The 15,271-nt window shown below is 42.9% G+C and overlaps 1 protein-coding gene across 3 annotated transcripts in view; it reads left to right on the forward strand.

Moving 5' to 3' along the window:
• The window catches only part of LOC143010044 (3',5'-cyclic-AMP phosphodiesterase 4B-like), a 37,072-nt gene that overhangs the window by 15,062 nt on the left and 6,739 nt on the right, over positions 1-15,271 (forward strand). For 2 of the 3 annotated variants that reach the window (XM_076162175.1, XM_076162178.1), the window contains 6 exons: positions 89-277; positions 372-408; positions 1,128-1,198; positions 1,880-1,929; positions 4,246-4,311; positions 10,043-10,155. In XM_076162175.1, the coding sequence (XP_076018290.1) occupies positions 89-277; positions 372-408; positions 1,128-1,198; positions 1,880-1,929; positions 4,246-4,311; positions 10,043-10,155 (526 nt within the window). The remainder of the gene's footprint in view (positions 1-88; positions 278-371; positions 409-1,127; positions 1,199-1,879; positions 1,930-4,245; positions 4,312-10,042; positions 10,156-15,271) is intronic. The other variant, XM_076162176.1, reaches the window with a different exon arrangement.

Genomic DNA, 15,271 nt, shown 5'->3' on the forward strand with positions numbered 1-15,271 from the left:
AGGATTTACACAAAGCTGTACGAGCTGACGGTGAATAGAAAGTATTTAATATCTGATCATAACGATTGTATCCTCTCCTCTCTTCCAGCTTAGAGAATGGCCCGTCTCAGTGCTGCAGTCCTTCCGATCGGCCGGGTTCCCCTGGTTCAGGTCTTGTTTTACATCCCAACCTGGCGGGTCATGGCCAGCGCAGAGAGTCCTTCCTATACCGCTCTGACAGCGACTACGAGCTGTCGCCGAAGTCGCTGTCTCGGAACTCCTCCATTGGTGGCGAACTGTGAGTTGGTTGCATACAGCCCTTTACGGTTATCGGTGACATAGATGGTGCAGTAAAAATATCATAGTGATCAAATTGCCATCCTGTTTTTCAGTCACACAGAGGACTTGATTGTGACTCCATTTGCCCAGGTAAGACTTCAGTTTGGTAAATATTCATGAGGCAAAATTGTTTAGACACAGAAAGTCTGATTGATAACAACTGTGGTAGAAATGTCAGGTCTGTTTGCTTCAGTTCAGCTTCAAACAACATTCAAGTGCTTTTCCCAAAATTTGGAGTAAGCAATGTGAAGCACCTGTTCCATCCATTAAGTATGGATTTTTATTTTTATTTTTGCATTCAGTCACCATCAATTACCCATTGGTGGTTGATGCTTTCAGCCCCCCAGTGTTCTTTGCATGCATGTCAACCTCTACAGGAATGCTGGGCCAGGATATCCTAGGCCCCCTTTTACACTTTGGCTTAACATGTGACCTCATTATCTGGAGGTTGAAGGGGATAACGGGGTCCCAGGTTAATGCAACATGTCTAAGGTAGTGTTCGGGTTACTTCCTATAAAAATTCATCATCATTGATCAGTCAGCATGGCCCAGGGCTTGACATTTAAACAGGTTTATCAGAGGTCACCAGTCATTGATCCAGTCAAACGATTACAGAGTCATATGTTGGACATTGTTTCTCTTTGGTAGATGATGAGGTTACACTCTGCATTTCCTGTATCATGTATTGGAAATGAAGTTGTACATACGCTCTCCAAGTCTTTTCAATTTGCAGTTTGTCCTACAAATATTCTTCCCATCCAGATTGACTACATCCCCTCCTTCTCCTTTCTTTCTTCTCATTCTTTTAGGTGCTGGCGAGCCTTCGAACTGTCAGGAACAACTTTACCACATTGACAAATGTACAATGTACACCCAATAAGTAAGTAATCTCATCCTTTTGCTTGTTTTTGTTGGTTGAGAAAAATCAGGGAAATTACAAGTGTCACTGATTTTTGTTGTCTGTTGAAGTTTCCAGCCTGCGTCACTTGGGGGCGCCAATGCAGCGGCAACTTTTCAGTCATCACAGTCCATTAGACTTAAATTCATTTAGACATCCTGAGAGGCTGGTTTGAAAGGTTGCAGGGAAATCTGATACTAGAAAAGGGCAAGCTGTATTTTTCACTTTACTTTATTTGTTTATTTGTTTTTATTGTATAAGTTAACTGAATGCTCTCGTTGGTCACTGAATTGGTTTAGTGGCTACAGTTGCAAGACTCCCAGTGGAGCACATGCAGTTATGACCTTAAAGCGAAGGGTCAAATGGGCCAATACTACATTTTACATGACAACATGGCATGCTGGAGACCTGCTCTTTGAGTTCACAGCCCCTTGAGTTCACTGAGCTTATGGGGCATCTGTTTGATCTTAGTGTTGTGATAACAGTGATGGCCGAGGGCACGAAAAAGTGAATACAGCCGTGAGAGACGTCTTTTTTATGTTATATGTACGCACCTGGGACCAGAGCAAATTCCTCTTACGTGTAAACTTAATTGGGGAATAAAGCCATTCTGATTCTGAGATGCACCTCAATTCATCAGATTCCTTTTGTCGCTGCTTCTAGGAGGTCTCCGGCTGCCAATCCGCCTTCTATCACCAGGGTTTGTCTGCCAGGTGAGTACTGCTAAAGGCCCTGCAATTACATGAAAAGATGGATCTACTGACAACACATCGCAAATATGACACTAGAAGAATCTGAAAAGCTGCAACATTTGGCCTTATGATTAATTTCTGTACTTTTTAAGAAGGGAGAGTCATCTATGGCTGCTGGTAGATTTCCTTTTAGCAAAGATTAAAGATTATAAACACATACGCCACAAAATATCTAAATGAAATCATGCAAAATAAATGTGATTTGATATTGAACCTTTGAGTTGCGCCGACGCAATCGCCTTAAGAATGAGCATTTCACTTTATTTTGTCTACATGCAAAACGTAGAACTGCAATTTCTGATAAATCTCTGTGTTGTTGCTTGAACACGTTTACACTTGCTGCGCACGTTATCTTCAAACGTCTAAAACGTTCAGATACCTCTGATCTTGCTGTCATCACTTCAGGAAACCAAGACTGTTCAACAACACATAAAAAAAAACCATGCATTGACGTAGTGATGAAAGAAGGTGTGAGAAACATTGCAAGAGAAAGAGTTCAGATCGTTGATGGTCCCGATTCAGATCAGCCTGAAGTAAAGGATGGTGGTAAGAAAAGGGCAGGGTGGGGGATTAGTTCCTGCTGCACTGGTTCTTCAAGCACGATTGACGTCAGTATGGCCTGCACACGGGTGCTTTCTACTTGCTATGAACACAGATGGGCTGCTGGGTTCCTCCCCCAGCAGGAAAAAATACCAAATAGACAACTCTTGAGTCTTGTAATGCTGTTCCTCCTCCACACTTCTCAGAAACCTTGAACTTCTATCGCCACGCTGATGTAGAACTCTCGCATTATTTTATTTGTCTTTCAGCGTGACGCATGGAAAAGCTAGACGGAAAGAGCAGATGTGCATTTCTGTTTCATGTGTCTGTGTGAGGTCTATGAGGCTTCCACTTCTGACCATTTAAGGAACATACAATACACCTGCTGCAAAATAATGGCGATTGTTCAGCCATTGAGAATGTTAAAACAATAAACAATCTCGCAAGCAGAGATGCCCTCATATCCCCCCAAGCCGCTTTTTGTCGTGTTCGTCAACGCAATAGAATTTCTTTTAGCGGAAAAGGAGAACAGATTTTTCCTGTTTTGCATCTGTCTTTTCAGTGAGGCAGTATTCCCATTGTTGGTCATCGGCATCATAGTGGAAAAATCCCCTGCATCTTCATGAACTCAAGATGCATAAAGCTACATTTACAGTGAAGGATTTGAGGCCCGAGTACTGATTCTTTTTTTTTTTTTGCCCTTATCATTTTATTTATCTATTCAGTCTTTCTTTCATTCATTCATGGCATCTTTACGTGTGTTACTAGTGGCTTATATCCGGCACCCGTGTTTACACAGTCTAGACCAGCAACAACCTGCATGCTTACGCAAGGGTTTTAGTTTCTGAGACAGACAAAATGGGTCAACAGATAGAAATGAGACTGAATTGATCCTTCAAGCTATTACTTTATGAAGCCCCTTTTAAAGGTCCAAAAAACCCCACATTTTTCTTTGTTTTCTAAAATTTTGCACTGATTGTCATATTCATATGCAGACAAATTCAAATTAACACTTCATGTGTACCTGGTAGTGTAAAGCGGCATAATTAATTGTTGCAAAGAGGAGGGGTAAGGTTGGAGACGGGAGAGAGGTTTAAATTGAAGCTGAGGTTTGTGAGAAGCATGTAGGGAGTGAGGTGGGAAGGAGAAAAACACAGCAAAGGTTGGTCAGAAATGTCACACGACTTTTTAATTAGATCCTCCGTGAGCAGAGTCGTGGGTGAAAGAAAAACGGGGGTTTGCACCAAAATCAGATGGGCTCCAACTGCGTCACTGTGGGCTGTTTATGCTGTTAGACGTCTTACTGTCTTAAGTGGTGGGGATTGTGGGTTTCTGCATGCAAGTTTACAGTTCACGCCTCACAGCTTTTTGTCCCATTGCACCACGTCCTCTGAGCCAGGCAGGCAACAAAAAGGTGTTCTCTTCCCGCACTGATTCAGAGTAAAGTCTTCTCTCTTTAGTTCTTCTGGGGAAAAGGCTTGATTGTGACGTCTCTGGCTGTCAAGGATCACTGATTAATCTGGAAGGAGTAGCCGGGTGTTGGTTGCACATGGGTGCTGAATGGACTTGCTCATATGAGCAAGCCCATTCATTATATTCTGAGTAAATGCTGCTTTGGTTGGCCTTTTTGAAATTAATTGTTTAGAGAATTTCATTGGAAATCATAATTTCATTGATGTCAATTAGTTTTATGTCTGTTCCTGGAATGACTAACTTTGAATCATTTTTTCCAAACAGTTTTTGCAGCTTCAGGGCACTGCGATTACCTGGAAACCAATCCGGGAAACAAATTGCAAACTGATGGTACGCAATAGTTTTGTTATCTTGTGATCTAAGTTTCCGATGCCTCAGATTTCCTCATATTCGTCTGTCTTCATCATTGAGGTCTGGTTGAAGTCTAAATCCACGTTTCTCTATCTTTGTGTGATGCATGTTTGCAGCTCTGCAAGCTTGTTTGTTGCATTTCCAGCTGGTGATGGCTCTACAAAGTAAATTAAGTTAAACGCACAGAGACATTGCGACACACATATTCTGTGACGTGAATCGGCAGACGTGTGACTTGGTGTGTAAACTGCCGAGGGTGTGGGCCTCATATTACTCATCATTTGTCTCATGTAAACAAGTCCCGAAAGTGCAATAATGAAACGGAAAAATCTGAAACGGGTTATTCTGGCAGGATAATAAAGAGGTAGAGGGCTTAAACTATATTATTGTGCAGAATAATAAAGGGACTTTTGTATTCGTGCAGCAGTGTGTGCAGCAACCCTTCAATATTTCTTGGTTTGCACTAAGGCTGTGTTGGATTATGTATTGAGTAAGGGAGACATAAAGGAGAAATTAAACCTACAAATTCCCAATCCTAACAAATAATTTTAAGAAATCATCATTTTAATACATGATTACATCAAAGTAAATAGGGATTGTTTTCCTGCTTTGTGTGTAATACAATACAACAGCGGGTCAGGTTTGTTTTTTTTCATTAGTATTGGTTTATAGTCGATTGTCATTTTAATCGATTATCTGTATTAATTAGTTTAAAATGGGAGGGAGAGACAGACGACCACACACACAGATTCAGTCTCTGGCGCTCCGGTACTACTGTGGTTACCCTGCTCCTCCGTGTGCAGCAGGACTCCATGTCAGGATTTCCAGGCTGCCACACAGGGGAGAGGATCCAGAGGGCTGGAAGTGTGCAGCCTGGTTAAGTATTTGAATTATGTCATTGACGTCAGCAGAGTCATAAACCTCCCTGCGGCCCATCCTTCAAGCGGGCCCGTGCCAACACAGCTCCATGGTGCATTGTGAAGAAGCTGTCAAACTGGCCTTGATGGGTTTTACGTTTGTGTAGCTTTTGAAATCTTTTGTTTTGATAGGTGGAAAGGTCAAGACGCAATTATAAACTATGAGCAGACAATCAGCAGTGAGGGTTGTTTGTGAGAGGGAGAGAGACCGACGGATAGTGGGAAACTTGACACAAATAGCGATGGTGTGGTTTCTGGGTGGACACCAGAAGTTCCCCATACTGTTGCTGTAAAGTCATTATATCATTACGTCTAATTGCAGCCAGTGCAGGCGAGATTTTTTTTCATTTTACTGAGCCGTTAAATAAACACTCTATATTGTAGAGTTAACTGCATTTTAGGGATAAAAAGGGATATTTGATGTGATAATAGGTTGGATCAAGCCCATAAAAGGAAAATGAAATAAGTACACAAATTATTTAAATAAATAAAATCTATTCAAGCGCAGAATCAGTAAAAAAATGAAATGTTAAATGCACTTAAATGATGTCGCTATTTGTGGGTTAACCAATTTAAGAGCAGAACTTACAGGTTTATTTTACTCAATATTCTGACTTCTACTATGAAATGTAGATGAGATAAATCCCTTAATCCTGGTTGAAGGTGCTGTATTAATTGCAACCCTTTTTCTTAACGCATATAGACATGACACATCTATGTAAACATGTGAGTTATGTCATGTTTTGAACCAAAGACAGTGATGGTAAACATTTGTTCTGTGTTGAACCACTTTCTTGTGCCGCAAGCAGTTTGCAAAATGTAGGTGATGTTTGCTTTTGTTTAGCCTGTTTAAATAGTAAATTGTGTGAAGGCACTCATCACTTCCAGGGTGTTTTGGTACATTTTCCAATTGGATATGTAACAAGAAACAAGTTGACTGTCCACCTGTAGAGATTGTCAGTGTCTCGGCAAGATCAGACATGACACAATCGTGCTTTTCTTGGTTTCTTTCCATTTCTCTTACGATGTTGCTCTCCTTGTTTTTCTTATTTCCCTCTTTCATTTTCTCTTATGTTTCCTGTCAGTCTCTTTTTTTTTTCTAAGGGAATTGACGTACATCAGCATTGTGGGTAGGGGTGACACAAAGGTGATTCATTGTGCTCAGCTTCTCTGCCTGCCTCAACTCAGTGTGCAGCGCAAACACAAACAACCTTGAGTATGTGCACGGCTGAGTGTCAAACTGCAAGCTTTCCCCTTCATCACGTGACGAGGTCAAGGAATGGAACGTGTTTGCGTACGTGCTGATACAGAGTCTGTTTACGCTCCTACCGGTGTTGATGACGCCAGCCTCTTTCATTGACGATTTATTTGATTATTTTGTGTGAAGACGTATTACTACACATAAGCATGACACGGGCAATATGAGTCATTATCTTTCAGTCACTCAAATGGTAAAAAACCTGCTAATTACACAAATTTTGAAAGCTGTGGTAAAGCTCATCAGCGTGTCCCATGTAAGGCTGTACCTTTCTGCAAACTTCAGCGGGACGGTGAATGAAGCAGCTTTGGGCGGTAGAGTGAGAGCACAGAAAGACGCAGTGTGAGGTAGATCTGAACGGAGGGCGTCTCTGTGGAGGTGGGGGGGTACCTGAGCCCAACCCCCGGTCGTTAGTGCAGTTGATGGCTCTCACAGAGGCAGGTTTGTGGCCCTGCAGAGGAGAGCGATGGAGGGAAAAGAGAGAGAGAGGGGAGGCAGGGTCTGTCTGCACACTGAGCTCTGTTGTCCTCTCAGTCGGCCGCCAGCATATGGCCAAAGCATTAGGACTCGGCGGAGAAACTGAAAAAATAAAGCTGAAAAAACAGGCTAGTCGTCTGTCTGAGAAAGCTGCTCCAAGACAGAATGCAACGTACTTTTCCAGAGTGCGTCACACCACCTTTGACTGGTGACATTGTTAAATGTCTCTTAACTCATTTTTAGGCTGTATTTTGTTTTAATCAGATGAAGTTAATGATTCAGTGGCCACAGCTACTCTCTCTCTCTCTCTCTTTGTGGGTGCTTACATCTCTTTATCTATCTCTGAAGGTGGATGGTTGACTCATCTCTATCCATTGTCAGTGTTTACTGACTGACTGGCCACACCCTTAAACGGAAACTAATTATCAAACTTGGCTGGTGTAAGCTTTGGTTGGACTGGGGCCATGTCTGCACCACGGCTTAACCTGAACCACTTAGAAAAGCTCTTTATTCTTACTCGAATGCGTCTTCAAATTTTGAGCTCTAGAACCTCATCTTGTAAACAATGGGACACAAACAGCCCTATTTGCTTGTTATCCGCAGGTCAAACCACTATTCTGTCACATTAGTTCCCCATGACCACATATTTTGATGCTGCCAAAAACACTACATATGTGCTTACATACTGTATGCCCTTTTTCATGACTATCACAGTATAAAAGTTTTGCATTGAAAGGTCTATCTAATCTGTCCAACCCAATTAAGGACAAAATATTAGAAACACCTTTCAATAGAAATCAGTGTAGGATGTATAGTTATGATGTGTTATTTTGCATTGGATTGATTTACATGATCATATTCAAAAAACTCACTTTTAATCATTGACACAAAATTCTGATTTGGGAATCTTATTTTATCCATGTTGGAGAGAATCTTTGAAAGCTTGGGTTTTGGAAAAGATCTTTAAACCTGGCCGTCTCAAACAGTTTGAGACATTTGATCTACAGAGACCAAGACCACTAAATCCATGTGCCCCAGTCTATGTCTTACACTTAGAGAGTCTAGCCTCTGCATATGAATCATCCACCCTCTTTAAAATGAACTGAATCCCACTCATGCTGCTGGTGTGGATGAGCCAAGCCTTTGATGTTTGCTGCTGGCCCAGTGAAAACGTCCAATGTCTCTATATATCCTCATTGGAGGGAACAGGGGCAGGATGTGGTCACACCTTCTTGGCACAGTCTCCTGCCCCGATGGTTCAAAGCAGCCGCATTGGTACATACCCAGTCTCAACAGCCCACCACCTTGTGCATGCACTGCTTTGATATTGTGCTTGCTGCTCTGTGTCACTGACATTTGCATGAATAGGATGCCGGTGGTTCCTGTGAATAGTTTGAGCCACGAGGTTTAGCCTGCAAAAGTCAGGGGTTCTTTGAGTTCTTCAAACCAGGAACTCAAAATAACAGAATCTGACTAGCTTCATGGACTGAGGCAGGTACTCCTGACTTCTATGATGTCCAAAAATGCAGCTAAACCCACAGACGTCTCATCTTTCTGTGATTTGATGTAATCATGCTGAGTATATCTCTTCTGCTCAGATACTGACAATGATTTCACTGAAGCTTTTTGTCAGACACCGGTGGTTCAGAGTCTGTACGGCATCACTGGGGCTTTGAAGTGCTTTGATCCACTATGCTGACGTAAATTGGGGAGCAGCACGCTGGCTGTCCTGTTGTGCTAAGCATATGGGCTAAATTTCTTCCATGTGTGAAGGCCTATGAAGTAGAGATCTGTGTTTTCCATAGAAAAAAAAGCATGGTGGGGAGATCCAGGTGCGCTAAATGTTAGAGCCCTCTGGGCAAAAAATAGTTGAATCAACTTAAGTCTCCCTTGGATGTCCACGTGTATTTCTTGTGGACTTTATTTGCCTACCATAACTCCTAGCAACGGAACTACAGTATTTTGTCAAATGACAGCTATGATTGTCTTCAGCAGTCACTCCACCATTGAGTAATTCCGCTCCATGTTTTGTGTGAGTTCAGGGCCAAAGAGGAAGTGCTTTGGTTTCTTTGGCACCCAGTGAGACCCTGGTCTGGACTCCCCCCAATTCGGGGAGTCAAAGTTTGCCTCTCGTGTTGCTTGTGCAAACACAGAGTTTGGTGTTTGATATAGCTTTTTTTTTTTCTCTCTCCCCCTCTCTCTCTTCTCCCTCAGAGAGGTTCAGAGAGGAGAGAGCCAGTTTGTGCAGCATTGTGGTAGAGTGAGTTGCAAAGGTTCTGCAAAGTACATCCTTGAAGTGGTCTGTGTGTCTCAAGGAGGAAGTGATGTCTGGAGACCGTCAAAGAATGTGAACGGTGGAGAGTTGAACTTGTTTTGTGACAATGAAAAGTTTGCCAAAGAAATAAGTGAGGTCAGGATGTTCTTCCTCTCCTCATCTCCCTCCACTTCTGAGATTTCTATAAGTAATTTCCTCTTGTCGTCACCTGCAGTGTCTCATGTTCTACTCTTTGGTTCAAACATCGTGTGTGGAGGGTGAATGAATAGAAATGCAAAGCTTTCCCATGTTTCATATGTATGGGCACATATTGTGTGTGTGCCCGTCTACATATGTTTTTGAATAGAGGGGAACACAGACATAAACAGGCGGCAGCAGACTACCTAGTCTGTACTACAGAATGAGAGGGAGAGCGAGGGTGGGGGAATGAGACGGTGTAGGAGGGGGTTTGCACTATGCATGAGAGGAAAGGAAAGGGAGTACTGACAACGGAGAGAAAGGGCTACCAACAGTAACTCCAGCCTGAGTTTGTCTGGAAGTATTCCATTCTTAATAAGATAGAGTTGCCTGTACTTTCTTAGTTGGGGAAATGTGACGAGATGAAGGAACTCTGTGTGCACACCTCCCCCTCTTCCTCTGCATCTCCTGGATGTCCTGCAGGGCAATCCTCACTGCGAACAAACCACTCTGGAACCCTTGGACCTGCATGCATGGTGTCGGGAAGCTCTGCTGTGGACATGGATTCTTTGGGTCCTGAATATGTGTCCATGTGTCTGTTGGCAGATGAGTCCTACCAGAAGCTGGCAATGGAGACCATTGAGGAGCTGGACTGGTGTCTGGACCAGCTGGAGACCATCCAGACCTACCGCTCTGTAAGCGACATGGCCTCCAACAAGGTAGGATACATTCCAAATCATTCTCAAACTAAATATTTTACCTTGTCGAATTTGACAATGATGTCTGAGAAGCAGGGATGTTGTATTTGTACATAATACTGTACGTTACTCGCATCTCCAAAATGTCAAGCTGATAGCTGTACAGGTCATGCTGTACCCATCGATATGAGAACGTTAAGACCCCACCAGGAGTCAGGCAACACAGTGCCACTGTAATGCCTCACAACCCACAGTGAACAACATTTAGATTTAAGACCTCCCCGTTTATTGAAATACTGCAACTTGCCAACACGTTAGATCCGTTGTTTGATTCTCCTGACACACATATCGGGTGCTGCCAAGTCATTTGCCAACAAAATAGGCCTGTTAAGCCTGAATTTATTATTTCTGCTCCATACCTGACTGCACAACCGGCCGTTGTTGCAGTAGTTCTGATATGCAAAATGTAAATGTCTTTTTGCCACATTGACGCACTTGCAAAGTAGCAGCCATTCTGTGGTGGTGTTTGAGCTGGCACCAACATTTTATGGGTCTCCTGTGAAATGTATGAGCAGTCTTTCTTTTTGCATAGATCACTGCCAAGTTCCTGTTATCTTTGAATGACTTTACTGACCATGTTCCAGGGAAGCCGTACTGTTTGCATTGACTTTACCTTATTCAAACTACATGAACCTCATCTAACCAGAGCGTGTCGATCCTGTTCATGCTGTTATCGTACACACACATGCAATATGGTCGGATGGATTTGTCGCTCCGTTTTATGTGGTGTGGATGTTGGCACTGTTGTCGCAGCGTTGAGACATTTTATGGAATTCCATCTTTACAAGACACCGGATTTCTCCTGAGCACGGTGGAAGCTTTAAGAAAACTTAGAGGAGGAAAGTTTAGAGATTTAGTCATGCAAACATCCTGCCAGTAGGGGAAACGGTTCCGGCCGGACGCTGAGGGTTGTGTGGGGGTTTCACTTCAGAGCCCCACTTCAAACGTTACTGCGATATTTATTTTGTGTAGTGGCCACAGTTGGAATTGCAGCCTCAAGTTATTTCCCGTGGCCTTGAATGACATTTTGCAATATAAATCCCTCACATAAATTTGATAAGCATCACATACATTCCAAAATAAATCTCTGTAGTTTAAAAAAAAAAAGATTTAAAGTTTGATAATGCAAAGAAGTGTCAGGAAATTGAACAAACAAATTAATGTGCATTATGGGTACAAGGGGAAGGAAGTGAATGTACGCTAGATTTATTTTTTTTTTTTTTGTCCCTTACCCTAGGTGATAGTCATTGTATTACATAAAGATTAAATTGGTTTGCTTATTAAAGCCATGAGAAGGTCACACCCAATGTCGGCAACAGAATGTCCTAGGTTGAGCACACGATGTTCAGATTGACGCGTACAAATGTGCAAACACCAGTTTGTTTGCCCTATGTACAAGCAATTCTTGGAAGACAACTTAGGTTTAACTAGACTCGTTTACTAAGCCAATATTTAGTGTGTACGAAATATTTTCTAAAAAAACACGGAACATTTATCGCTCCAAATAAAAGTGTCTCCGCTTCCAATTTTCTCTGTCATTGCAGTTTCTTATTTGTTGTAGCTCTGATTTAATAGACGGGTCCGTGCTAAACTTCAAAACAAGGCTATTCAGAAATGATGACCTTGACCGTGCGTATTTAGCCATTTGTACTGTACTGTACACATTATTACCACACAGGCAGCAGACTGTATGGCGGCCACAGATTATAAACACACTGGGTGGTGTGGTCTATTTCCTCCAGTATTCTATACACGGTGGTACTGAGGTCTGGATTGGGGGGCGTGGGGATGTGTCTGACTGAGATGGGTGACTGTGACCGTGACACCAACTTCCTGTCTCTTTTTATTTCCTGGTGCGCCGGCTGCCTGCACCTTTTCTGCTCGCTGCTCGCCAGACGACAATAGTGGCGCTTAGTTGAACCTTTACGGTCAACCACGTCACTGGGACTGTCAAGACAATGAGTTCAAGGCCCCGCAGGCACCCGCTAACACAACCACTCAGCTGCGTCAGGCACCAACAGTTCACAATGAGTCAGACTTGGTCAACAATGCTTGCAGTGGCATTGGGTAATATTGGACAGACTCTGTCTTTTATGAGCGAGTGGAGAAGATTTTATGATGTTACAATTTATATTGTTTACCGTCATAGAATGTTGGCCAATTATACACAATCTTTGCGGAAATTGTTTCCAATGCGGTCATTATTTCACTATTACCATCTTCTACCAGCTTGTAGCCTCTTTCAGACATTACTATTACGTGATACTTAGCCTATTTCTCTTCTGAACCAAAGAGGATGTCATAGAGAATGTTGCTCAGCCACAATCAAACCAATGGTGTCTCCAGTTTCAGTGTCCAAGGGCACAGGTGTAGCCAGGGATACGGGACCACACACCCTGCTTGACCACCAGTCGGGTGGCAGTGACCTCAGAGCAGGGAGCTGCTCCCCTACCCCTCACTATCATTAGCCTCGCCACACTTCCATTCTGATGGCAGTGACGGCCTTGGACAAACAATGCCATCTGAATCCAGTTAGCAGAGCAGCGCTTTGCGGGCTAGCGTGCGAGCGAGCCCCTGAGCAAGAGCGCAAGCAAGTCGGAAACTTTAACTCACGTGTGGTCACTCCAGCTTTGAAGCGCCGCCATCTTCAGAGGGGAAAAAATGACAAAATTATTGAAACAGATGTAGCGGTGGGTCTGTAGCTTTAACAGGAGTAATGGGCATTAAATTATAGTGTGGTGATTTCATTTGACTGAAAGAGCGGTAAGGGGATGAGACAAGCTGCAGTAGTGATTATATACTGCCTAATTGTAAATAAAATGTATTCATCATGGCGAAAGGGCAACGTGTGTGCGTTTGATCTGAAATGTCTTTGTCCTCGCATTAGTGCAACGTATTCAAGGAAATGTGGATTTCCAATGTGACTGCATGAGCGAAGTCTCTTCAGGCATTGGTCCGTTCTGTGTTGACTCTGTAAACGGCCACATGTGGGACAGGGGTAACATTGCCTCAGCTTGGGCTTTGTCAGCTTGCACCGACATTGACGTGTATTACAGTTTGTGTGTCTAAGACGCATTCTTCATCGTCAAAGGGAAGTGCCGATCACATATCTGAAAAACTTTTCCCAATTAAATACACTTCACACAAATTCCATCTCTAATGACACTTAATCACAATGACAACTACCATAACTACTGCTGCTAAACTTGTTCTCTTGGGTTTTACCGGCAGACGCTCAGGTATTTTTCTTGCTTCATGCCTGACAGTATGTTAGGAGGAAGGATATCTACCAGTAAATGACCTCAGTAAGTAGTCTGTCAGCATAGAAGTACAGGGAAGTAGGTGGTGACACATGCCAGGGCCTGTATTGAGGGAGGAGCTGGATCTGTGTAGGCCAGTCAGTCAAGTCAGCTTTATCGCTATATGTTTCCTGTGACTCCACTGCATGAGCAAAGAGAGGAAGCAGACACACTGAACAGAAGTGCAGCTTGTAGAACTTCACAGGATTTCTTTACCTGGTGTGTTTGGTTTTAGCTGAAGTGACAATGGGACTATGTTGTTCTGAAAAACAGAAGAAGAACTTTGGGATGTTTTCAAGTTGGAAGAAGGTGAGTTTATCTTGCAGTCACTTGTGCTCAGCTGAGGGATTTGAACTTGTGCAGGAATGGACTCATTGGCTTTTGACTTATCTATTGAGTTTTTAGTTAAGTATTTAATACTTTTCTAATATTTTTCATTCATCACTTAACATCTGTCTTTGGCTTTGTAGGCACTAGGATAAGACTAAACTTTCATGCTGGCTATAAACACAATTTCACCTCTTGTATCAATGTTAAAGAAAAGTTTTAAAAGAAGTTTTACATTTGACTCTAACCGATCATCCAAACTGTCCTTCAGCCAGACCGCGGTTCCAGCCTGAACTCTTTTTGAGAATGCAAACTTCAACAGCGAGGTGTCCGCTACTTTCTCAGAATTGCGAACCGTTCATTTCTGGAACTGCATGCGAAACGTCTCCAGATTACTTAAGACGATTGTTTGTTCTGAGTGTGAGCCCTCTTAGCTAACATAACAGGATGTATAGTTTGACGTGAGTGAGTTGAGTAATCTATTCTCCCCGAGCACACATGTCTCTGAACTGCATGACCTCGGGGGGGAAAAACGCGGAGTAACATGTGGCTTTGTGTCTGATTCATTTCTTAGAGGTCACGCAGCTTTATTGTTCTCCTGCTTGAAAGGATTACAAGCTGCGTTTAATGGGACAAAGTTGTTTGATTCTAGGATCAAATTTTCTGCTTTATGAGCTCTCTTAGATTTTTTTAATGATGGTCTGTAGCAGTTGGATGTGTGGTGGGTTTTTGAAAGTGGTATTCAAGTTTCTCACAGTCAAGTAGAGGCTTTTCTATTTGCTTGACAGCTGCGGAGACCAGAGGGTGGCCGCCTCAAGAAGAAGACAAAATGCTCCATTGTGAGGAATAAAAGGATAGAGAGAAAAACGTGGCAAAAGGCAAAATCGTCGATCATTTCTCACAGCCTATGTAATCACAATTTGCTCATTTTAAGAGACTGACAAACATTGTTGGATCATGTTCAATAATGGTTTGGCACACCAGTTTTTACCAGCTTTACAGGAAAACAAATTTTGATATGTGTGTCTTTAAGTGTGTCCGCATACAGTATATACTGTATGTGATGTGATGCAGTGTTCCGAGAGGGGGGGAAACCGTGAGAACAGCTGAGTGGGCCATGTGACTCTGTTGCCATGGCGTTCAGGTTGTCGTGCAATTGGTTGTACACTGGTGGGCTGCAGACTGAACTCATCTGTCTGTCTCCTCTCCGTTTGTCTCTTCCCAATACATAAAATCGCTGCAGTGTGGCAAAAAACGCCCACAATTTCGGAAAATGCGGTAGACAAAGTGTGCTAGTATTCAGATGAAGTACATACTTAGGTTGCACTTAAGAAGTATACACTCAAACTAGCCTCATCACCCATGTGATAAACACCCTGGTGTTTTGAAGCATCACATTGCGCAGTATGCAACGGATCTGTTCTGCATTACTGAGCAGGGGGAGGGATGTG

This window comes from Genypterus blacodes, unplaced genomic scaffold (assembly GCF_046128005.1).
Source record: "Genypterus blacodes isolate CSIRO-AG114 ecotype Tasmania unplaced genomic scaffold, CSIRO-AGI_Gbla_v1 ptg000120l_1, whole genome shotgun sequence".
In the NCBI taxonomy this organism is placed as follows: domain Eukaryota; kingdom Metazoa; phylum Chordata; class Actinopteri; order Ophidiiformes; family Ophidiidae; genus Genypterus; species Genypterus blacodes.